Source organism: Diabrotica undecimpunctata, chromosome 3 (genome assembly GCF_040954645.1).
Source record: "Diabrotica undecimpunctata isolate CICGRU chromosome 3, icDiaUnde3, whole genome shotgun sequence".
Lineage (NCBI taxonomy): Eukaryota > Metazoa > Arthropoda > Insecta > Coleoptera > Chrysomelidae > Diabrotica > Diabrotica undecimpunctata.
Window position 1 is genome coordinate 151,530,098 of NC_092805.1, and position 26,475 is coordinate 151,556,572.

The 26,475-nt window shown below is 31.7% G+C and overlaps 1 protein-coding gene and 1 pseudogene across 1 annotated transcript in view; one reads left to right on the plus strand and one right to left on the minus strand.

Annotated features, from left to right (window-relative positions):
• The window catches only part of LOC140437574 (uncharacterized), a 32,413-nt gene extending 16,002 nt beyond the window's left edge, over nucleotides 1-16,411 (minus strand). The window contains exons 1-6 of the mRNA XM_072527177.1: nucleotides 16,052-16,411; nucleotides 9,578-9,954; nucleotides 8,672-9,048; nucleotides 7,776-8,075; nucleotides 5,755-5,931; nucleotides 726-818 (exon numbers count right to left, since the gene is read on the minus strand). Of these exons, the coding sequence (XP_072383278.1) occupies nucleotides 726-818; nucleotides 5,755-5,931; nucleotides 7,776-8,075; nucleotides 8,672-9,048; nucleotides 9,578-9,926 (1,296 nt within the window). The 5' untranslated portion in view covers nucleotides 9,927-9,954; nucleotides 16,052-16,411. The remainder of the gene's footprint in view (nucleotides 1-725; nucleotides 819-5,754; nucleotides 5,932-7,775; nucleotides 8,076-8,671; nucleotides 9,049-9,577; nucleotides 9,955-16,051) is intronic.
• Nucleotides 16,412-17,242: 831 nt separating this feature from the next.
• Nucleotides 17,243-26,475, plus strand: part of LOC140437577 (E3 ubiquitin-protein ligase TRIM37 pseudogene) — a 40,866-nt pseudogene continuing 31,633 nt past the window's right edge.

Consider the following 26,475-nt stretch of genomic DNA (forward strand, 5'->3'; position numbering starts at 1 on the left):
CGGTATTTATTAATTACGGTTAAAAATGGGTACAGAAAACAAGAAACTAGTATTTAAATAAATTGCGGTCACAGGATCAGATAAAAATAGATGTTTCAGGAAAAGTAAATTAATTAATAATAAAAAAAATTCAGAAATAAGTAATGAGGGGTGTAGACCACAATTTTTCGATCGAAAAAGCTTTTTGGTTCATAAATTAAACACTTACTATACACAGTAAATAAATTAACCTAACACTTAGTCGTAAAACAAATTATATACATACATGTCTAATTTAACTATAAAAATATATCGGGAAATGTCCTTTAAATTTTATCTCGGAATTTCAGGTCAACTGCTGCAAACTCGTTTGATTTATTTTTGTATTCTTTTGTGTGATACTCAAAGGCTTCCAATAACATGCAAAATGGTATTGAAGAAGACCACAAAAATAAATCAAGCGACGAGATCGACGAGAAGGACTTCGCCTACCTATATACGTAAAGGGCCAATCACAAAAAGCGCTGCCAAGGAACAGTCGAGAGAAACACGCCAATATCGACTATTTAACTAACCGCTGCGACCGTGAGAGCCAGTTTACCTCAAACACCAGCAACAAGCGTTACTACCTTGTCGAAACGTCGTGTAAACAATGGATTATATGTGCAATAAAATATTAAAAAAATAAATCATTATGCACTTCCTTAGTAGTAAATACGATCAAAATAATATAGTAACAAACTTACATGTGTATTCCAAACCATCTCCCAAAAATCTTGACAAGTGTGAGCCATTGGCCCTTGGGTTGCTATATATAAGGTCTCTGTGTAATCCGGACCCTACAATTAGAAAAAAACATGTATAATTTTCCTTGAATATTATAATGAATCAACGGATCCAAGAGGAGAAACTTTTTTATTTTTATTTGTAGCGAAAAATGCCATCCTTGATCAAAAATTTTGTTTGTTCTAAAACCTTCCATAATATAACATCAATTTTAAATTTTTCAAAACTTCCTTAGATTTCTATTCAACTTTATATAAATCCCTATGAATTTTTACAGAGTTTGGAAATGTAATAGTCATCTAGCAAGTGATGTTTAAAAATGGTTAAAATTTTCAGACAAATAGCAAATTTCAATTATAATGAATAAGAAAAATAGTAATAAAGAATCATCATCATTCAATCTTCGCTTATCCACTGCTGGACATAGATCTCCCTCATAATTTTCCATCTATTTCGATCTTGTGCCTCTTGCATCCAATTCCTATGACAACGTTTTAGATCGTCAGTCCAACGTGTTGGTGGACGACCTCTACTTCGGTAGGCATCATCTCTTGGTCTCCATTCCAGTATCCGCTTTGTCCATCTATTGTCTGTCATTCGAGCCACGTGACCTGCCCAGTTCCATTTTAGTGTTGCTACTCTCTCTACTGCATCAGCCACTCCTGTTCTTTGTCGTAGCTGGCGATTTGGGATCTTGTCTCGTAGTGAAACGCCCAACATAGCACGCTCCATCGCCCTTTGACACACACGGATCTTTTGAACTGTTTTCCTTGTCATGGTCAACGTTTCGGCACCGTAAGTTAACACTGGCAAAACACACTGATTAAACGTTTTTCTTTTAAGGCATATTGGTATATCAGACGATTTGAAAATATGGTTCAGCTTGCCGAAGGCTGCCCAAGTCAGTCTTATACGACGGAGAAGCTCAACGGTTTGGTTATCTTTTCCTATGCGAATCTCATGACCTAGGTATTTATAGGCCATTACCTGGTCTATGGATCTTGTTCCTACGCATATATCTTCGCTGACTACAAGATTTGTCATCATCTGGGTTTTAGATATATTTATTTTCAATCCCCCTTCTAGCGAGGAAAGGTAGAGCTGATTTAAAAGTTCTTTGACCTCATCTATCCCTATCAGCTATTAGTACAATATCATCTGCAAACCTTAGATGGCTAAGCTTTTCTCCGTTTATGTTTATGCCCTTGTCGGTCAGTTTTGCCCTTTTACATATATGTTCCAAAAGCGTAGTGAACAGTTTCGGCGATATGGTGTCCCCCTGGCATACTCCACGTTGTATCGGGAATTTCTGGGTTTGACGATCACCCACTCTAACACTGGCTGTTGCGTTTTGGTATATATGTTTAATTATATTTATATACCGATAGTCAATTCGGCATTCTGTCAAGGCTTCCAACATTTTTTGTTGATTTACGGTGTCGAATGCCTTTTCATAGTCGACAAATATTAAAGCTAGTGGTTTATTATATTCAGTGCATTTTTCTATAAGATTTTTTATTACCAGTAGGTGATCGTTTGTTCCATAGCCTTTTTTAAAACCCGCCTGTTCTATGGGCTGATAAAATTCCAATTTTTTTTCTAGTCGTTTCGTAATTATTTTTGTAAATAGTTTATAAATATGTGAAAGTAGACTTATGGGCCTGTAATTCCTGAGGTCGGTAGCATCCCCTTTTTTATGAAGTATGATAATTTCTGCGTTATACCACTGGGTTGGTGTTATTGCTTCCTGCAAACATCTAGTGAATAGTTTGGCAAGGACCTGCCATAATCTTTTTCCAGCCACCTTCAAGGCATCTGCCACTATTTCATCGCCTCCGGGGGACTTATTGTTTTTCATTTCTTGCACTGACCTTCGAACTTCATTGGGTGTTACGTCCGGTAAAATTTCAGATCCCTGATTGATTATCTTTGGTAATGATCCACTCCGGTTACATTGCTGTTCTTTGTATAGTTGTCTATAAAAACTCTCTATCGTATTCATAATTTGAATTCTATCCTAAATGATTTGCCCCTGTTCATTTCTTAATTTGTGGACGTTTTTTCTTCCAATGGACATGCTCTGTCTGAGTACTTTCAAACTTTTGTTTTCTTCTATTACTCTAGTTATTTCCATCGTATTGTATCGTCTCAGATCTTTTCTAACTTCCTTTTTAATTTTCTTATTCAAAATTCTTAGTTCATTTTGTTTATGATCCTGATTTTCCCTAAATTTTCTTCTTTCCTCTAGAAGATGTTTTGTGTTGTGGCTTAATTTTTTGTTATTATTTTCAGGACGAGGACAGTATTTCTTTTCAGCTTCTTTCAATATTTGGGTAATATTATTGTTCATTTAATTGATGCTGATATTCTCTAAGTCGTGTGTATCCAAACTAGTCTTAATATTTTCTTCGTAAAGTGTTATATCTTCTGGGAACAGCCACCTTCCACTTTTCTTTTTGAGGATCATTTTTGTTCTTTCAACATCAGTGTTACAAGTGGTTTTTGCTCTAACTAGTCTATGGTCGCTCCCTGTTGAAAATTTATTCAATACTGTTACATCCTGAACAATATCTTTCCGATTTGATATTATGAAATCAATCTCATTTTTTGTTCTTTGGTTCGGACTCTTCCATGTCCACTTACGTTGGGGTTTAATAAAGAATAATAATGTACAAAAACTAACAGTATATAAAAAACTATTCGAAAGCCTCCACCAACTTTAAAACATCTCCCGCTGTATTTACAACTTCTTTATAAGCGTTCCTTAGCATTTATAGCAGCGCTTCCCAACCCTTTTTAGCTTGCGGCACACTAACTTAAAAATTCGTTCAGACACGGCATACCTCGGTAAATAGTCTCTATAATGAATATAATCATAATGTATTGTTTTTTACTACGTTACTTTCTTTAAAAATATAATTTAAAACATAATTCATTTTTAAATTCCTTGGTATATATTGAAATCTCCTCGTATATGTATTTTTGTCCCTTTTCATGAAAAATGTGTAGCACTGTAAAGTGCATGTGAAGTTTAAGTGGAGGTTTGAATGGTTGATCATTGAGAACAGACGTCGGTGTGTAGTTTGAAGAAGCCGGCAAAAATTTGTTAGAACAAGTGATTTATACTCAATGTAATGTGTCAGTTCCGATAACAGTAATCACTGTTTTTTTATTTGTATGCCATATCTCATCTGAGATATTTGTAAAACGGTGTTTTTTCAAGAAATTTGAAAGATACCCACATGTTCCATTGTTTTGTTTTTAAGGAAAAGTTTCCAAGGTTTGCGTCCAGTGCCCATTTCAAACTCAATTTTGATTTGTCCTAAGAAGCCGTTTCAGAACATCTTTCGCAGTTTAGAGACGAATTTGTTCCTGTGGTAGAGAGTTTAATTCCAGTTCCTAACCCCAGAAAATTTAAAGTAATTTTAGTGAAATCCAGGTAACTCTTTTGTGTTGATTTTTAGAGATAAACATTTTCTAACAATAATTGCTTTCATAACAATTTAAGAATAATTAAAATTGTAGATCTTAGGGTATTATTTGTTCTCAGTTTTAAGATTTAGTATTGACATATGACAGTTAGCACTATTTTTGACATTTGGTAAATATCTAATCATATTTGAGACTTTTTTTTTAAAAAGGTTAACCTCTATGTATAGTTTCACTTAAAAAGATATTTCTTTATTTGTAATAATTTATTTCTCCTAAAAATTGTCGCCCACTAACAATTGTAAGTTTTGTAGTATTTTCAACTGTTTGTTTCAACTGTGAGTTTGTAAACGGAGAGGACATAATAAGTCTGTTTTTTGATATTTTGTATTTTATTGTTAATATCTATATTTGTAACTGTTTGTGTTGAGACAACAATAAATGTGTAATTTTTTTTTCCTAAACCATTTTGTTTATTTATTTTAAAAAAAGTTTCTAACCCCTTTTGTTTCATCTTTGTAGTTGCCCCAATCCAACACCCTTGCCATTCACTTATCCACGACCCAGCTCTCCAAATAAACCCTGAGTGCCGTTCGCAAAAGTTTCGGTTTATTTTGCTTCCCTATCTCCACCGCAGCAATTTCTGTCCCCAATTTTCAACCCCCTATAATAACACCCTATGCGGTAGGCAAAATATTCGTTACACATTGAGTTAATGCTGTGCTGATTATGGAAACTAATTAGGAAAATTAGGGAAACAAAATTTTAATGCACTTACAAACATAAATATATGTTGTGTTAAAAGAGACGAGTTGATAATAAAAAAAATGACTGTCCGGAGTATAAAACAGAATGTCCATCTAATTAAAAATAGTGACACCATATTTAATGCGATATTTGTACTTGGTGACCATTCATTATTAAATCCTTTCTAGGAAGTATTGTAGACAAGCACACCCTCTAAAGATTTTAGTTGTGAACGATTTTTGTTCTTGATGGCGTTCATCGACAAGAAAGCAGATTCACAGATATAAGAAATTGAAAACGGTATTATTGCATCCATAGCTTTCTTTGTGACCAGTGGATATTCATTGAAGAGGGGAATCCAAAATGATTCAACATCTACAATTACTTTGAGATTTTCTTCAGTTTTGACTGAGACTAGTTTACTGTACTTAAGTTTAAGTCCACGGTCGTTTTTTATATCTATCAGTTCATCCTTATCGGTAGTGAACAAGAGTTTTTGGCACTTTTAACTTAACTATTTTGTAGGTAATCTCCTTTTAGAGCGGAAAGAGTATTACAAGAATTGAATGGAAGATTCATCAATGAAATCGGCGATTTATTTTTTATATAAATTCTAATTTAGAGAAATATGGTATGACTTTGTTTTCGATTTTATTTTTATGATACAGTTTTGTAAGTCTTTCATGTCAGTCTCAATTTAAAAAAAACTTGCTTATATCTTGTTTTATTTTAAATAATTCTAATTATCAATTTCAAAAGATGCGCAGTGGATATAAAAAACTGTATACTTTACTCTAAAATACAAATTCTTACTTTAATGTAATTGGCATGTATATACGTCTGCGGTCCAGGTAAATGAACCCTACTGTGTTCATTTGGCAATACTCCTTTATATCTATTACGACTTTGACTACCTGAAACGTAACATTTCTCCTGAAGATTCAACGGCACCTCCCAGAATTCTTGGTGTAGCTTTGGAACACGAGAAACCTGAAAAATATATAAATACTTCAATACCGACACATACCTTTATTCATATTTGTTTCTGAGGTTGAGGAAGATTGAAGAGGCAGTACCTTCGTTCTGGATGCGAATATAGCCCTCTTTAGCCCAGATCATAATGCATGATGAGGGGCCATATCCTACACAAGGTTAACGCAAAACATTACAGACCTGGACCGTAAGGTCGACGAAAATTTTTCTGTTTGGAAACGGTAATTTACAAGGTAATCTCTGCCTTTAGTATGATTCCACTACTCCCAATTCTAATGAGTCTCATGATCGCACACCAGGTTAGGACAAATTGGAATAGTATAACGAAGACATCTATAATTTAAAATTCTTTTCGATGAATACAGGGTCAGTCAAAACAACGGAATGAACCAAAGTTGTGTTTTTTAATGGAACACCCTGTATTAAAACATTTTTGAATATATTTTTTTAAAATATGAAGAGTTTGCATAAGGTTTTATAGGCCTGAAGTTATTAATTTTTGAAATATTTACACTTTTATTGAGTAAAACGGTAATATTTAAACGGCTATGGGGTTTTCAAGGTAATGAAAATGTTAATGATATGTCAAATATTTTATAGTGTAATGTTATTTTTAAATAATTTAATATCTTTGAAATCGAACTATACAATATACAGTGTGATCACTATTTTCAAATACAAAATTTTCTCTTTTTTTTAAAATGGAACACCCTTTATATTAGTATTGTATTTTGTAGAAAACCCAATACCACAACCATTCGTGTGGTATTGGGTTTTATATACCTAGCATGTTCCGTTTCGTAAATGTTTAGAGGAGAACTATAGACTTTGTATTTTTGCAGATTTTTTATTAATAAGCTTTGTGTTCCTACTGAAATAAATCAAACAAAAATTATAATCTAATTTTATAAACGTACATCAAAATAACAAAAAATTTAAAAAAATATGATATTAAAAATTATTTTAACAACATCAAATTCATCAAATCATTTAACAATATCAAAGACATTTTGTATAATTATTTTCCTATTATCCTGTGTTATGGGCTCGTCGACATCTTTTATGTTCTTGATGTACCCAGAAAAAAAACTCTGTACCACTGTATCCGATTCAACTGTCGTTGTAGTTATTATTTAGCACATGCCTAACATTTATTGTAGGATGAGGTGATAATCCGTCATGTTGAAACTACATGTTTCGTATACTTCCCACGTGAACATCCCCTAACAAGCCAGGCAACTCGTCTGTTAAAAACCTATGATACTCATTGTCAGTAACCATTTGGAAAAATAAGTTCCAAGTAACATATGATCCAACAATGTCTCTCCAAATATTCAACGACCACCTGTTCTGGAGCAATGAAGATTTTTATCGGAGTAATGATAATTATATCTGTCAATGAACCTATTGCGATAAAATGTCTAAATACATTTTCCAAAAAATTTAAGTTTCGACTTAACATTTCTTTTCATTATTTATTATTATTTTAACATTATTTTCAGTAATCAGTATTTAGTGCCGTTTCTAATTATGTGTCCGAGATATTCTAACTTTCTTCTTTTAATCGTATACATCACTTGTATTTCTTTCCCCATTATTCGTAGTAGCCTCGATGATTATCTTGCCCGTCCATGATATCCTTATGATTCTTTTGGAATCTATGACACAGGCAATCTTTTGGAAGATTGCCTGTGTCATAGATATTATTGAAGATTTTAAATAGTATTCTTAAAGTGTTCTTTCTCGAAAATACAATTTAACTTATCATAAATTTAGTAAAGCAAAAAAAACCCATGAAAAATAAACTCCAAGGTAAACTAATATTTCAAAAAATTTGTTACCTCACAAGCTCTTTTTAGCTCCTCAACTGTCAGCAAATTCCCAGCGGTCTCGAGATAGTGGACGTTCTCTAAATGCATCTTGAAATCCTCCGACAACAACTGCGTCGTTTCCAGATCAGGTTGTCGGGGATAATAGGCCTTTCTGTATCCCTTGCAATGTTTAGATGTGCCTGTACATTCCTTCAAAGCGCCTGTTTGACAAAATCCGCAAGGTGGAATATAGAGGTTTTCATTAGATAAAGATTTCCTCCTGGTTTTGGTGCAGCAACTGCAACGTTTTGGTTGTTGGCATTTGACAATCTGATAATAAGAAAACATTTTGTATTTAAACGAATCTTAAGTATACATATAACATATCTGAATAAATTGTAAGCCTCAACTGTAACTTTAAAGCCTCAGGAAATTTTCCTGGATACTCATAGTGATAAAAAAAGAAGAAACAGAGGTATAATAGACGTAAAACAAATGCTTCAGAATAAGAAACGATAGGAGGTAAGACACGAGGTCTCTTAGCCATCAGCCATGTATAAACATTTTTCTTGTTGCAATGAAGAATAACTTGTCAAATTATTGATTACAAAAAAATGTTAAAAAAAATAGAATAAATTTTTAAAAGATTGCATGAGGTCACTCTTCTTCCTCTAAAGTCTCCCACAATAATTTAAAAAGATTTTTATAATTGCAATTGAGATGGAGAATCCTTAGTAGTGATACTTTTAAAAACTTGATGTATTTTATTTCAGTATTGTAATTATTTTATATCAGTGTTCTATTGTAGCATAGCTCTGAAGATGGCTTTAGAAAGTTAGAAAGTAAATGTTTACACAGTTCAAAAACTTATATAAGCTTAAATAAATGTTAATAAAAGTTCGAATTAAGTAGTCTGTTATACAAACCTTGCAGCTATTCATAATGCTTGGAACAGATTCATAAATGGTACAGTTTCCACATGCCTCTTGCGATTTTCTTCTCTCGATAGAGGACTTCGTGACAACGTGAGCTTCGCACTTTTTTAAGCAACTGCAACTTTTATCCGAATCAAACGTTGATAAGTTGAGGTTGGAGACACTTTTTGCTGTGTTGAGCCTATTAAACGCAACAGGTTTAACGTCGGCAATACTAGGGTTAGAACCCAAATCGATTGTGAGGCTGGCATTTGATCCACGACGCTCTAAGAGTCCTTTGGCTTTGATTTTTACTGGCACTGTGACGGGTCCATCGGAAAAATCGTGTAGTGTCATTACTTCTGGTAAGGTTTTCAGAGTTTGTGATCCTGAAAATATGTAATGAGAGAAAATTTGCATATGGATTTACTTAAAGTATATAAACATCAGAAACAGCTAGTTTACAAAATTAAATATATGGGTGTGGTTAGGATAAAAGGGATACGGGGGATAGAATGAATTTTCTTGGAGAATTTGATTCCAAATAGATAGTAAAAAGGCCTTAACAGTTCAGTGGAAATTACCAACCAAAACTTACAAGAACACTGGTCAGAAAGGTGGAGAAACATATGTATCTATGTGCACTTGAAAATTTATTGAATCGTAGTGTAATAGTAAAAACAGAATGTAGTGCTTTTTGCATTTTTTGCGTTTTTCACATAAAGTATTTCTGTTTAGTCAACACTTATCCGAATTTGTTTTTATTTTGGATTTTTAAATTTTATTTTCACTTAACTGTCTATTTCACCTTCATTTTTTATTCAATTGTTATAAATAAAATTGATTTCTATTCAATTTTTTTAATAGTAATAACTTTTTACATTCTTGGTTGATTTTGGCTAATAAATCAATATTTACCTGAAATGCTGGTATTTGACGCAAATTTCTTTAAATTCGAATTCAAGCTGGGGGCTAACATTGACTTATGTGGTCCATCTTCAAAATCACAAGAGAGTTTTTGTTTGATTTGCCTCTTCGGGGTGTTTGGCATGGAAAATACATCCCGGGACACTTCGAGGCTCGTCGATTGAGCTGGTGGATCTGAATCGAGGCTAACAGCCTTTAATTTTTTAGAAAGAGTCGGAGTTTTCGGCGACTGAACTATTAAAACTGGTTGTTCTGCAGCAGTTAATGTTGACTGGTCTGACAGATCTAGTCTAGGAAAGATTCTTTCCTTTTTTGGCGGTGTTGTCGTTATATCTTCCATTATATTTGAGCATATGTTCTATTGCAACCTACAATAATCAAAAAAATAGGTTATAGTTTTTTTTTAAGTATAAGAGAAATAACTACTGTGTATCAAGTATTTTAAATATTGTCCCAAAAGTAATCATCTGATCAGAATGAAACTCTCACAGCACAAATAAAATATGCAATACAAAAAAAAACAACTAGAAAATTATAGAGATAATTGAAGACATATTTTCTATTACAACATTTTTTATAGGTACTGAAACAACAGTGTATACTGCGTAACAATAGTTTATTTATTTATTTATCGCCCAATTAAAATAAAATGTAATCATTATTGATAAATTACAGAAGATTCTTAACGTAACCTACCCAAATTAAATTTAAAAATTTTAATCATACAAAAAATAAAAGTAGGAACAGTAAATAACAAACATTAACAAAGAATGTACAAAACACAAGGACATCAAGCTAACACAGTTCTTAAGCTGAGCTTTAAATTCTTTTGGAATACTATGACAATCCAACCTTTGGGAATATTGATTAGCAAACCTTGCTGTTCTAGACGTGAAGGAATTGTGTCTGTAGTTTGTGCGATGAGATCTAACATAAAAGGGTTGATTTAGCCTTGTTTGTCTACTGGTTGAGGACCAAAAATAATAGAGTGCAGTATACTATAAAACATAGTGATATCTTCGTGCATGCGTCAGATTTGGAGAGAAGTTATGTTGAGGGCCTTTCCATATTTGAATAGTTAATTTCTTCAATCCTCTGGTTTTGTTTAAATGCAACCAATCTTAAGATTTTGTGTTGAACTCTCTCAATAGCTTGAATATGGGTGTTATAGTGAGGAGACCAAACACATAAACAGTAATCTAGGTGGGGTCTCACAAGTGAACAATACAAAATTTTTATGGATGGGATATTTAGAAAGTCTTTAGCACAACGTTTGATAAACCCTAAAAGTTGAAGTAATTTTGAGAAAACAGATGAGATATGGGGGATGTAGGATAAGCTGGAATTGAGCACAACACCTAGGTCTTTTATCTGAGATACAGTGTCTAAAAGGCAGTTCTTTCAGTTGTTTACAGTTAGCTTGTAATAAAGAAAACTCATTATAGTCAGCAAGTAATTGAGATTTTAGATATTTTTATGCATTTTCTTTTTTTTTATTGTTTTTTTAAACTCTGGAGAAAACCAGATAGGAACAGTTGATGTGTATTTTTATTTCTTACAATATTGTGTCATTCTGTCTAACTATGCGCATAAGAGTATTCGAGAAAATGTTGCTTCGAAACACTTAGTATCGTAGCTTCTTAACTGTAATAATGTGTTTATTAGTAAGATTACGCTTCTGTGGGACCCTAATCTGTGATCGGAGTGCCCTTCAGTACTGGTCGGGGTAGTCTCAAAGAGTTTCTTCTGTGGAGGTTCCAGGACCTCTGGGTCAGTGGTGGAGGTATGAGACAGGCTAGGCTTTACATAGTGGGACCATCCAAAAGTCTTACAACTTCTTACCGGCCACTGTGTTAAGGTTATTATTCCATTTATTTTTTTATTTTTAGATATCATATTTTGTTTCTTATTCGCACGCCTCTGGTTGTTAGGATGCGGATTGTAGGCGCATGGATCAACGCGCAGAATTAGATTATTGTAAAAACATGGTGGAGGAAGTATGCAACCTTCCTAACTTGTCATAAATACTGTTAAAAATAATGTTCTGAAGCAAAATTTGTTTAATTTATTAATGTTTGTATTTTGAGAATGATTTCCAAAGTGGAAGTTGAAACGTCAATAAACTTATTAACCTTCAATTGTAGCTTATTCCCAATAAAATAATATGTATGTTAAAAAATCATAAGATCAAGAAGTATTATATTTTAATGGTAAAAGAGCTAAACTGTTTTCAGTCCACTTTATATCAATTGATATACATACACACATCACACACTGTACTCCATCTACAACAATGTAGACTCAGGCGGCACCTTCATCTGTTTGGGTTGGCGGATGGCCCACGGTGTCGTCTTTGTAACGAGGAGTCTTTATGCAACTGAGTCAAATGAGGGAGTTACCCTTAATGAGACTTGTGGCTTTCTGTGAGGCTACAAGGTAACTAAAAGATTAGACATTTGGAACAGCAAAAAGAGCTCAGATTAGGATCCCCTGCTGACTATAGCAGTCCGGAGCAGCCTGGGCCCTATAAATGTCAAATACAAGGTCCTTATAGGCCCTGCCCCAATGTACCATAACCATAACTAAAGATTATGCTTTGTTTTATGTCGCTATTTTCAGAACACATTTATATCTTTTGTGTGTATCCCTGTTTGTTGGTTGGTTCATCTAGAAAAACATTGGAATGGAACAGATATGCTCCAAGGGAAACCAAACGATATATACATTCAAAAAGAGTTAATTAAAATATCGAACAACAATAAAAAACCTTTCTTACAGTTTAGTAAAAATATGACAGATCTAATTTATGTTCAGACCAACAAAGACAATATTGACCAAAGATGCAAAAGTACCAGTGTCAAACTGTCAACTCCAGAAATTTATCACCTTCCTTGCAAATTCTAATAAGTCTTTGGAGTCTGAAGAACAAATAATCTTCTTCTTCTTCTTCCTCTTTATAAGCAATTGGGCTTGTTCATTGGCAGATTAATACCTCTATGGAAGGTTGTCACTCCATCTATTGTGTGGTCGTCTGATACTTCTTCTGCCGATTGGTGACATCTCTTGCTATTTGACGACACAGGTCTCCTCCATTCTGCTTATGTGGTTATTCCATTCTTTTTTTCTATTTTGTGTCCATTCATTTATACACTGTACGTTACATTTTCTTCTAATGTCTTCACTTCTCTTTCGATCTCCCAGCATATTTCTTGTAATTCTTCTCAGTACTCTCATCTCTGCAGTTTCCAGTTGCCTTTGCATTGTGGCTGTGCCGAGCATATGTCATTATTGGTCTTACACTGGCTTTATAAATTATTGACTTCATCTCAGTGTTAATATGTCTGTTTCGCCATATAGTGTTATTAACGCATCCTGCCACTCTATTTGCTTTTTGTACCTGATCTCTCACTTCTTTGTCCAAGTCACCATGGCTAGATAGTGTAATTTCCAGGTATTTTATTTCCATTACTTGTTCAATACTGATGCCATCAATTTCTATTTTACATCTGGTTGGTTCTTTGCTGACTACTATGAAAAGTGAAGTCAATGTGCTTGAAGGGGACGGACATCTTACAGATGAATATTGTCGTGTTGACAGATTACAGATGTCTTATACAATTCAAAAATGATCATTTTGAAATAAAAATCAACCTGTTTTAGTATTTTCACACAATCAAATGAATGTTGCCAAATATTAGGGTGGATTCTTTTGAGTGGCCAGCTCTGTATAATGAGCACACAAATTGCTGTAAATTGTGTGATTCATATATTATAAGAATAATTATTTTACTGGAGAGGGATTCTCAAAAATAAATCTACAAAATTATATTGAACCCGAAATTTAATTCAGAAAAAATAGAGCATACACATTTGAGGAAGGAAATTTCCAAGAATTAAAAAAAAATCATGCAGATTTGGCTTTAAAATATCCGTTTTTTAAAAAGTGTGATCTATTATTACTTCGATATTTAAAAATAGGGTAAGAGTAGAAAGGAATATGTCAGAAGATGTGCTAAAATATTAATAAGTACCAATTACAGCCATATATGACATCACATAATAATTTATGACTAGTTAATGAACATTGTATTTACATATACAAGAAAACATATAAAAAAATATATTTCTTCTCAAGAATTATCAAAAAAGTTGTCTTTACTGGTTATAACGTGTTTAGAAATGACCCCAATCCTGTTTCTACCAGAAAAACTAAGGGTGGAGCTGTGTTAATTGCAGTTAAAAATGACATCAATGTGCAGAAAGTAATAATTCCTGATTGTGAAGCAGCACCCATTTTTATATTACTGAAAATTAACAATAAGTGCATAGTTTTGGGTGGAATTTATATCCCTCCATCATCCGACCTAAATGTTGCAATGCAATTTAGTTGAATATGTTATGGAGAAGTTTGAAAACTTGCTACTGTGTGGTGATTATAATTTACCAAATACTTCATGGGATAATGACAACTTTGGTTTAAATGTTGAATGCCCTGATGACTCTACTGCTGTGTACTTGGCCAATTCTTTTAGTTATTTCAACATGTCTCACATTAATATTTTACCTAATAGTTATAATGTCTTTCTAGACTGAGTATTTACAAATTTAAACAATAATGATCCCACAATTTAATTGAACTTATGTCTCATAACATTCAAGGTCTCATTAATGCAAGAGGGGGGAATATAAGCTATTGCGGAAGATATTTTTCCAATAATGTTTAGTGTTAATCATTTTTTTTTTCAGTCAGTTTCTTCAACAGGTCACACTTTGTTTTAATTGTAAACTTCAAGATATCTATTCAATATCTAGTTCAAGATATCCAAAACTGATCTAACCATTATCCAATATCAGTTTTGCAACAAGTGCAATTTTCATTATAAGGCAGCCAATGAAAGAATACAAGAATAAAGAATAAAAAAAACAAATGCTCATATTGTATACATTGATCATGAGGAATCATGTGCTAGACTAGAAAGAGATTTTATGCTGGGTACTCAATAGGAAAGAAGTTAGATTGTGAAATACATGTATGATAAATTTCGTGTGAAAGTAGGGTTGCTGAAATCTTAGCCTCTATTTATTCTCAAGTGATATATGACATAACAGGGAAACTATGGGGTAATATCCTCTGGTATTTGATCTATGCTGATAGTGTAGTGTTAGTAGTAAATACTAAAAATGATTTAGAATAAAAACTAGGACAGTGGCTACTAACTGTTGATGAAAAAGTTTTAAAACATAGTAAGACAAGAATAATTGATTATTTGGAATGTTCATTTAAAAAGGGAGTAACCACTACAAATAAAATGATAATTTTGGGTGGTAAAATTATTATGAAAAATAATAGTTTTAATACCTAGTATCAGTACAAGAATTTTTGATTTCTGAATTATAATCGTATATGTATAGAGCATATAACAAAAAATATTCTAAATATATAGACTATTATCTAAAATGAAAAGAACATTGAATATTTTTGTCAAAGCAATTATAAAGTAGCCAGCCAATAATTTTTTCTTCATAACAAAATTGTGTGTGAAAGCGATGAATTGCTTTAAATTTTCTATGCATTGTATCAAATAACGACCTAATTCTTGCAAATGTATCACTTTTATCTAGAATTTATCATCATTTACATGAATATACTTTGCAATTAGATAAAATTCCCCAAATTTACTAAAAAAGAGATATATTTGTTTTCCTGTAACAGCTATAACATATATATTTTAAATAATTGTTTGTGGTGACTATATTAGTAGTTAAATATTATTTTTACTGTAAAAACTGTGGTATCTACATACTTATTTATTGATACATGGTTTAAACATACTGAGATTATTAGCCTAGAAAAAATTTAAAATTAATTATTTAAATTAATATTTTTTAAAGCTATACAGGTACATTAGTACATGATATCTAATAGTAAACCTACACTGAAAATGGATATATTAAACCTATTAAATGAATAACATTCTGCTGACAAAATAACAAATTTCAATGATTATTTCATATATATTTTACACAGAAGTCATTAACTGATGATTCACCTTTTAACAGCAGGGTTGTGGTCTTTGTGCAATAGTAATTATTATTGTTTAATTTTCAAAATAAAGACTTTTTACCTGTAGACAAAGGAAATAACTACTTTAAATACAGTATATACTAGGACTTTATCCTTGATGACAAGTTTTATATTAATTGATAAGAAAAACAAACATAGTCTTCCAGTAAAACCTTTATAATAATTATTTACTTTAAAACTAAATAAAATTTTAATTGTGTTTTTATGTTATACTTTTAGAGAATTTCATTATAATATAGCAATAAAATTTTATCAAAACTTACACAAATACATAACCTATACGATTCTACTCCTACACATTAACTATAAAATGAAAACATTAAATATGAGTAAATAATTACTTTTCTAAATAAGCCTAGAATAAAATTCAGAACACTTACATGGAAAATATTGGGCTATTTTTGATCTGTGTAATCAAAGAAACCAATGTATTTATTTGTTTTTACAACGTATATACGTTGATCTTAAAAGCTATGTTTTACTTTACATGCTGCACTGCTATCTCAAAATATCTAATCCAACTGGTTTTGTTTACATATTAACCATTTCCGAATGTCTTTTTTTGAAAATTGGGCAAGAACTAGCGGCCATTCTCTAATCACATTCACGTAAATTGTAAACAGCTGGTAGTAGGTCAATCTTCAGTCCTTCTTAAACTCCGTTCAAAACATAGCAATGTGTCATGTGACCTGAAAACACCCTATCAAGTAGTTCAATTTATGACAGATTCTTGCATGTGCATTTGAATGTTCTATACACTGATAATCAATAAATTAGTTTTTGTGAATGAAGTGTCAGAAAATTTAATACACATGCGTTAAAAGTGAAATATGTCTGAGTTTAGATACATTGAATAAATTTAGATATTAACAAAAATTTATCAATGAACATATTAAATACTCCAAAAATGTTCAATCCATATGAATAGTGTCCATTAATTATAAATATATAAAAAAATCAACTTTAAACTCAATAATCTGTTCACAACACACAACATACAATGATGTTATTTATTATCTATTCTTTATTTTTAATAAAAATCCAGGCACTTATAATTTCATTAATTTATATTTATAGTGCGAATAAATAAAATTAAAAATAAATTAATTTTTTGGTGGGACATTATAATGCCATTTTGAAATTATACATTTGTTAAGCTATTTTGTTGTCGCATTCTAATCTTATTTTACTATTTTTATTGGGAATTAACCACAATTTCAGTTTAAAACACGTTTATTTTGACGTTTCGACTTCCACATACGAAACTTTAATTTGTATTTTGAAAACGATTTTCAAAGTGGAAATAAACGTCAAAATCAACGTGTTTTAAACTGAAATTGTGGTTAATTTTCAATAATAATAGTAAATAATAATACATTTTGCTTAAATAATTTTATAATAATTGTTAAATATAATATTCAAATTATTATTCGCAACATTGGATTTCTAGCCTATTGCTATGCAGGCCTAATTTGTCTGAAGATGTTTCAGGCGAACCAACATTTAAAAAAAGTAAACATTCAAGTTTATTATGAAATGTCAAAAGTTGTTGGTAAATGTCAGTTGTATGAAGTAGATAAGTGGAACTGTCAAAAAACGTGTTAAGGAGAACATGAAAACTTTTAAAACTTGTGAAAATTTAATAGAGATGTGAAACAGGTGGTTTTTGTTTTGAAAAATATTGACGATGATTGTGTATTAGTGTTAAGATAACGAATAATGGATTCGTTTGCAGCAGATTTAGCGATACAAGCTATTTTAGGTAAGTAAGCAATATAAAAATATATATATAGTGTTATTTTAAAATTGACTGTTTTATCAAAATAATGATACTGGGAATTGATTTTAACGAGACTTTAATGAATGTTCTTTTTGATCTATCTGAAGATATACAAGTAATTTAAGGTTAAATATGTTCATGGGCTTAAATTGAATAAATATTAAAATAGGGGGAGGACCAATCTTTTTGACTTGACATCAAAAACTAGGTCTACTACTGATATGATTTCTAAACCAATAAAATAAATAATAAAAACCAGATAACTTGATCAAATTTAGGCAAAAGTTCAATTTTTCAAAATTTTTGAATCAACAGGTGTTTGAGATTATGAATACATTGTTTTAATGCATTAGTAGAATATTTGGGACAAAAAAGTTCATTTACAAATTTTATAATTTCGAAGAGCATTACCTTCTTGTGGAAGGTTAATAATCTGTTGAAAAACAAGTCTGTGATACATTAAAGATTGATGTGATACATATAGTATAAATAAATCATTCTGTTGATATCTTATGTGGTATGTAAATAAATATTGGTACAAAGCTGATAATGCAGAAGTAGCTCCAGTTTACATCAATACAATTTAATAAAATATCAGTTATGATTAAGTTTATCAAGGAAATTTTCCAATAGCTTCAGTGCTCTTGCCTTATGTTAAGTAGGAAGTCAATGTTTGCTTTTGTTTGTCATATTGTTATGTTTTTTTTTATAGATTTATTTGGTCACTTAATATTATTTTACTTTATAGTTATTTAATGTGAAGCATTTATTGTAAAAGATAAGTTTTAAACATTTTAAAATTCATAAGGTAAATGTAACTATATTTGACAGTAATACTTTTTATACTTTAAGTGTAACAGCCTAAGGTGTACATTTTATTAAAATCCTTATTAGGTACTGCATAGTCCTGATATTGTATTTTTTTGAACTATTTGTGGAGAACTTTGAGTGACAGTCATAAAATATTACAAGAAAATGTATCAAAGATCAAAACTTGTCTCTCTCCCTTAAACAGTTGTTATAATAAACCAACAACTTCATGCTGTTCATTACAATGGTACTAACATAGTTACATAATATAATTACACAAAACCGATTTAATATAATTAAGTACTTGCATATTATAGAAATATTCAAAGTGTTGTTCAACCTATGCTCAAAAAAAGTAACAAATAATTAGTGGTTCAATTGACAATTTCCTCTTTCAATGTTTGATAAGTCTAAGGCAATAACACAAAACTTTTTGTTTCTCATTTCTCTTCTTTTATCCTCTATTTTTTTCCTATTATCTTCTTTCTGTTCTTACTAGGTGTCATCAAATAATAATCAGAGATGAATATTTTTGATCAATTCTTATTTAGGTTGCTGTTTTTTAGCAAATTGAATTTTATAATCAAGTTCATTTCAAAATAGGGACTTGTTTATACATGTACTGGTATTTATTCAGTAATTTATTATTATATTACTTTAAATACTAATGTCACATTCTAGTTTTTATTCAACTAATTTAAAAACTGTGAAATGTTTGAAAGGATATCACTGTTTGTTTCATAACAATTTCTAAATGGGGAGCTTGCATCTTTAAGTAATATGCATTCTTTCATAATCATTTGTTGGCAGTAATTCATTTTGTACTGCTTATTTAGATCTTCTAAATTATATTTTCCACTAAATTCAAATGGCCAAGCTGCTTACATCACCTCTATGATTATATAATACTTAATTCATTATTGGAAACATATTAAAACCTAAAAACTAAAGTAGGAATTGCTCAAAGCCTCATGATTTTTACTCTCTTCTTATGGATGTAATCTAACTGCAGGGTGTTGACTGTCATAAATCACTAGAGAAGATTGCTTTTCTGAAAATTTTTATTGATATCCTTTAAATCATTCACATAGCTCTACAGCTAGGAATTTTACCATCCACTTCTACAATTAACAGGCAAATTACTTATGTATATAGAGTACCAATTGGGCATGAAGTTCATTGGAATTTGTTATTTCTTATTTATGTATTTACACCTAGTCCACATTACCACATTACGCATGCAGCAAAAAAGGTCTGTGCCTCTCTATTCCTGAATTTACAACAAGCTTTTGACAAACTATGACATGAATGACTACTATATAAGATGAAGAAGTAATTCTGACTCAAATGTATCTACTATTAAAATCTCACCTACAAGATAGGTGCTTTCAAATCGAAATAAGCAATACAGTAAGTAACTAGAAGCTAATCATCTCTGCAGTACCACAGGGCAGTGTGCTAGGGCCCTTTCTTTACCTTATCTGCACAACAGTCCTACTAACAGATAACAATACAATGCTATCTATATTCGCAGATGATACTGCAATCATGGCTACCCACAATGATCCTGTACATGCTGTTCAAAACTTACAAAACCGCCTTAATACACTACAGCAGTGGTTCAACAAGTGTAGAAAGTTAATAACACTAAATCAACAAAACTACATTTACAATGAAGACATTGCAATGTACCACAAACTTTCTTCAGTGAAAACCACATACCAATCAAACTGGTGGTAAAATATCTTGGACTTTGTGTGGATCAAACATTTGGAGAGACTATTTTAAAGCAGAGAAACAACAATTAACTCTTAAAACTAGACAAATGAACTGGCTAATCAAAAGACAATCACAGTTATCAATTGAAAGTAAAATAATCATATAAAAAGGGATCCTGAAACCTATCTGGACATATAGGGCTGTGCAAAGCCATCAGATACAAAAATATTACATACATACCAGTCCAAAATACTCCACTCTATGATCAATCAATCATGTTATATCTCAAATCAAACCATATATAAAGATCTCAAAATTCAATTTGTCAAATATTTGATTCAGTCAAGAGCTGTAAAGTGCAATAACTGGATAGAAGACTGTCCAACCAACAAGTAATAGAAAGAAGATCCAAGAGAAACTGGCCAGATCTAATTAGATAAATACTGGTGAGCTGCCACTGGGATCAGCTATCTCACAAGATATCAGCATCAACAAATTTGTTTATTACTTCATTATTTGTAGAGTAGAGTGTAAATATACAATTATAAAAAAAATATAACACCAGAAATGTTTTTCTTATAATCAATCAAAATATACTTTGTTGTCAAAGATAAGTCAAAGATAGACTATATTGACAATGCTACATTGTTACTAATAAATATGTAAATCATTTCAAAAAGATTACAAATAAGCAAAGAAAACAATAATAATAAAAAAAACATAAACATACTGATATTAAGATCTCTCCTCAGTCCTGACCCTCTGGAGGAAGTGTAGTGGTCATTGTGATATCATATACTGTTCTCCAAAGATCTCTGTCTCCTTACATTTCTTTTAACTCATGCATAAATCTTATGCATTTTCCTGTAATTTGATCAATCCATTACAAGATTTAAGTAGTATTAATGAAAAAATTAAATGTAAATAATAGACCTTTCTGGATAAGTGATTTTTAACCTTCCTTTGGAATTTGTAAAAATCATTTTTGACTAATAAGGGAAGCTTATTTAATTTTGTTTTTCATTATAAATAAAAGATCTCTGAGCAAAGAGAATTTAAAGTTGTAGGTAGTATGTCCTTCTATTGCTGTGTTCAGCAAACCTCATCCTTGCCTGATCTTTATTGGATTTAACATAAATTTTATAACAAAATCTGTAGTGAACAGTCTATAAAAAAGGTTGAAAATAGTTATGTTGAAAGAAAAATTACTTCTTTAATCTTCTTTAACAATGATAGATCTAAGAGGTAATACTAGAAGCATAGTAGAATATTAATAAGCAGTATCTTCTTCTTCTTTTAATGGTATTACAACCCTTTGTGGGTCATGGCCTGCTTTACAATATTCTTCCATTCTGCCTTCGCCACTGCTTGATGTTCATGGTTTTAAGATCTTCCTCTACATCGTTCATCTACCTTTTATGGTTCCTTCCTCTTGTCTTATTTCCTTGGAGTTTCCATCTCTGGATTACTTTTACAGCTTGATTATCTGGCATTCTTTCTAAGTACCAAGCCAGTTCAGTCTTTGTGATTTTACAAATCTAACAATGTCTGTGATTTGCATTAATTCATCAGCTTATAGTCCATTTTTATTCTTCACGAACCATCGCTACAAGCGATGCCCTCTAGATGCCCCTGGGCCTGAAATATGCCCCTTGAAAAGATATGCCCCTTGAAAAATAGCCCTTTTTACCATAGATTTGAAGAGCTGTATCTCTGAGCCCAGTGGACTGATTTTAACTCACAAAGTCTAATTTTTTTGTTATAATGTCAATTTTTTTACGAAAAAATTTACAAAACCACAAAAGATAAGCTTCTTCCTGACAATCTCAAATTGCAATCAAATTTAGGTGGGGGTAGTTCTATATGTATACAATAATGTCTACTTATCGTAGAACTATTTTTATTGACCGCCTAAAAATTAAGCTTGAGCCCTTTTTACCCTATATTTGAAGAGCCATATCTCAGAGTCTAGTGGAGCGATTTTAACTCACAATATCTCATTTTTTTTGTTATAATGTCGACTTTTTTAAAATAATTTAGAGAAAAGCAAAGGATAAGTTTTATTTTATAGGTCGAGAAGAACAGAAAGAAATCTTACACAATTTTATGATTTTCAATTAGTTGTCAAAATTTAACCAAACAAGGAAAAACATTTTGGAAAAAGTTAAATTAAAAGATTTTTCAATACTTTTCAAACGAGCATTGGTAAATTAAAATCCGTAAGTAAAATCTGTGGTAAGATTCGAAGATACAACTTGTTACAACGAAGTTAAACTCAAAATTATTATGACTGAATAGGTATTTTCAATACCCTTCAAACGAGATATCACTTGCCATAAGGTCCTATTTAAAATTATCTGTCACAGTGGCGCTGTAACGTCATCTGTCACTATTACGTCACCTGTTATGATTAGTTGAGAAGCCTACGTCTGTTTATTACCTCCCTCCAAATTTCACTATTATAACAATAACCGTTCAAAAGATACGAGGGGGGGGGGACAGACTTTTGACTAGCACTGCATAGAAATTTGTACATATAGAAACCCCGCCTTACAACTCTGGTTATGTGGGGAAAGTATTTTGTGCTCCAATTTCATGTGTTTTAAATTACTTGAACTTGCTGCAAAATAAACATCATCAGAAACATCATTTTAAAATTTTTAAATAAATAATCTGTATCTCATAAAGGAGAATATTTTATCTAAGTGATTTCCGTTAAATTGTTATATTTTGACATCAAAAATTGAACTGCTTAAATACGCTTTGCATATATTAGAGAAACACATTGTATATTAGATAGTATCCTGAAAATTTTAAAAATTTCCCAAACATGTAAATTGATTTCATTATGGATTTCAAATATGATCTGTTATAAATTATATATTGTTCAATAATTCTATCTTATTGCAAGGATGTGGGTAAAACCCACTATTAAATAATTCTTCATGAGTGTTGAAACATTAAAAACTCTGCTAATAATGTTATTAAAATATTTGCACCTAATAATGGTATCTCACTAAAGTGATTATAAGAGTCTACACTTGATATATAACACTATTGCAAATGTTGAATAGTGTTTTATAATTTTAAGGTATTTTGTGATGATTGATTGTGAACATATTCCATTTACACTGACCAGCAAAAAAAGTGGCCACCCGAATTTTATGGAAGTTTTATGCACTGTTTCATATTGTATACTAAACATCTTTCATTTTTAAAACAAAAAATGGCCATTACTGCTTGATTCCTTAGCATAATTTATTTAATTAGAAGGCTACATAAAAAAATAGTATAATATCGAAACGAATTACAAACAATAAAAATTACAAGTGAACTTAAGCAAAATTGTCTAATATTGTCGGGTATTATGCCCTAAAACATCAATAACCGTTTGCATACGATTTAGAAGGGAAAGGAACACATTTTGAATAAAAACTTGAGGAATACGTTCATATTCTTCACGAAGCATGTTTTGAAGTTCTGCAAGACTTTCGAGCTGGCCTGGTTGACTTCTAACCCTACGATGAAGTTCATCCCAAAGATGTTTGATGATATTCAGATCAGGGCTGCAGGCTAGCCATTCTAGAGTACTAATTCCTACCTCCCCCCACTAATTGTTCTCAATAAATGGACCAAATGGAACTACTGCTTCTGCCAAAACATCCTCTATATATCGGGAGCACTCAGAGAAGTTTAGTTCGAGCTTCAATTGAGATTCCGTCCCAAACCATGACACCAACACCGCCAAATTTTCGCCTCTGGGACATACCAGCTTGGGCATATCTTTTATTTCTCCGTCTCCAAACCCTCTCTCGACCATTGCCAGACTTCAAACACAACCGCGATTCATCCAGTAAAGAGAATTCGTCTCCAATCCTGTATATCCCAGTGTTGATGTTGTCGAGCAAAAATTAATCGATTCCTACATTGTCTGGAATGTAATTCGGGAAAAATAGCCGGCCTTCTTGACATTATTCCTCTTTCATTGAGGCGTCTTCTAACCGTTCTCTCACTTAAATTTACATTTCGAACCTCCTGCAGACTGTTTCTTGCAGCAATTGCAGTGGAATGGCTATTTCTTAAAAGTACCATCACAATAAAACGATGATCATCTCTTTGCGATGTAACTCTTCTACGGCCAAAACCAGGTCGACGTGAGTATGTACCAGTCTCTATAAAGCGACGGAAAGCTCTCTGTACTGTAGTTCTCGGAACAACAACATAAACGTCAGAACTGTCAAAAACAAGCATACATGATCACAATAAATATTTAAATTGAGACGCAATATGAGACTGTTTTTGTTTGAGTCATATATTATTTAATTGAGTTGAGTCATATATTATTTAATTATTTACGGATACACCATTTTTACAAAAATATAACTGTCAACCTGTACAAAGCATAAGTTGCGTTAAATAAAAACAAACTAAAATTAAAATTAAACTAAATTAAATTAGGAACTTAGCTTCTTAGGTAAATATACTCAAAACCTTAACTGATTTCTTAAATGTTGTTGTACGTATTCCAAATAATTCCAAATTATTGCTGTGCTCGTTTGCAGTTCTTAGAATTCTTGTAATCGGCTCATTTGACCATAGTTTGTAGTATGAAACGAAATGTTAAAAATATCAGTATTACTAGTTCTTCTAGTATTTACATTAAAACTTAGTAAACTTAGTAACTCTAGATCTTGAATATATCCATTCATAATCTTATAAAGGAAACCTAAATCTGCTTCAAACCTTCTATGATGTAGTGACGAGATATTAAGTATGGAACATATCAGGAGCTTGGAAGCGTAAAGGCGAACTGCAAACACACGTTTCTGGAAAACTGAGTATAAAGTTTAAAAACATGTTAGAATAGTAAGGGCGAGCAAGTTTTATTTTATTAACAAAACTTAAAAGGGAATAAGTTCTGAAGCTATTTATTTGTGGCATGTTTGATAAAGGTATAGATTTATGGGATTTAGCCACAATTGGCTGTAATGATAATTACATTTTTTTTTTTTTAAGAAAGAAAAAGTTTTTTTTTAAATGTAATTATCATTACAAATAATGGTGGCCTAATCCCATAAAAGTATATCGTTATTAAAAGAGGATTTTGCAAGATTTGCAAGATTTTTATAAAATGAAAAGAAAAGGGGTTTAATATTTTTTATTCTATAAAAATAAACATAGTTTTGTTAACAAACTATGTGGGAGCTAATAGCAGTAAAATAATTTGCAAAATTCACAAATAATGCTTTAGTTCAACTCAATTTGATTTTCATCGTCCACAGTTTCTTCGACTTCAGTTGTACTAATTCCTCCACTAATAGCTTCTTGTAAAGCACGCTTGTGAGACATGGGTACATAATCAAGAAGATCTTGTAGGTTCTTTTTCTTTTTATCTGTAAGCTTGAGAGCACCCTGAAGTTACACACCTTGAAGTTAGCTCCCAACATTTGAGATTTAGTTGCTGCTTTTTGAAGAATACTAAAATCCTTAACCATTTTCCTCGTAACAATAACAACTTGGAATTTGTTCTTTTTTTTTTAGTGTGTGTAAGGAAATGGATATAGTGTTCTTGAGAAAATACCTCACAGACCTTGATCTTTAATTTAATTGAACCAAAATCTCGATCACATCCCATCATCGAATACCCTGACATTAAAAAAACGTGCTTAATAAGATCAAAGCGATTTGCATGAATGTGGCGAAGGTTAGACAAAACAACGTTTACGTTCTTATTTTGCCCGGCACAGTTATCACTAAAAATTATAACTTTTCTCACATGCTTATTAACAAAGTTCTCCAAGTAGTAACTAAGAAAACTGGCTATTTCGCATGATCCGCGTTTAGCGATGGTTTCACGCATCGCAAAGCTCCTGTTTTAACGTTGTGGATTTCTAAGTTGTAAGTTTACATTTTTCTTTTGTAGTATTGTACGTTGCAGGTAAGTTTAGGCGTGCTTAAGCTTGTTGTAAATCAATACTTCAGTATTTTCATCCTGATTGCTTTCGTAGCTTTTCATCATATTCTGAGCAGCTTTCTGCTTTGCTAAATGAACCTTCAGTGTAGTATCCAATTCAGTTATTCTGGGAGAAATCGCGTTGCTATTCTTTAACCCATCAAGTTCAACTTTAATCTTAGTGCAGGTATTACAATCATCAACAGAAGGAGGCTGAACACCTATATTGAATTCGTTGACAAAGGTATTTCGATAGTAGGACTCTATCACAGGCTGTTCTTCAGGATGTGTGTTTCTTGGCCATTCTATATAAGCTCCATATACTCCAGTAATTGACGAACTCGGTACATATATTTCCGAAAAGGACCTTTACTTTCTGCTATAGTGACTGGAAACGGTAACAAGTGAATCAATGTGATCTCTGACCAACTGCTTTCTATATCCAACCATTTTATTTCCTGGGCTTAGCTTCCCTCTGTTATCACCCAGCACAGTTCCTGTGGTGGTCTGCTTGTCTAAAACAACGCGAACTCTTTTTTCGA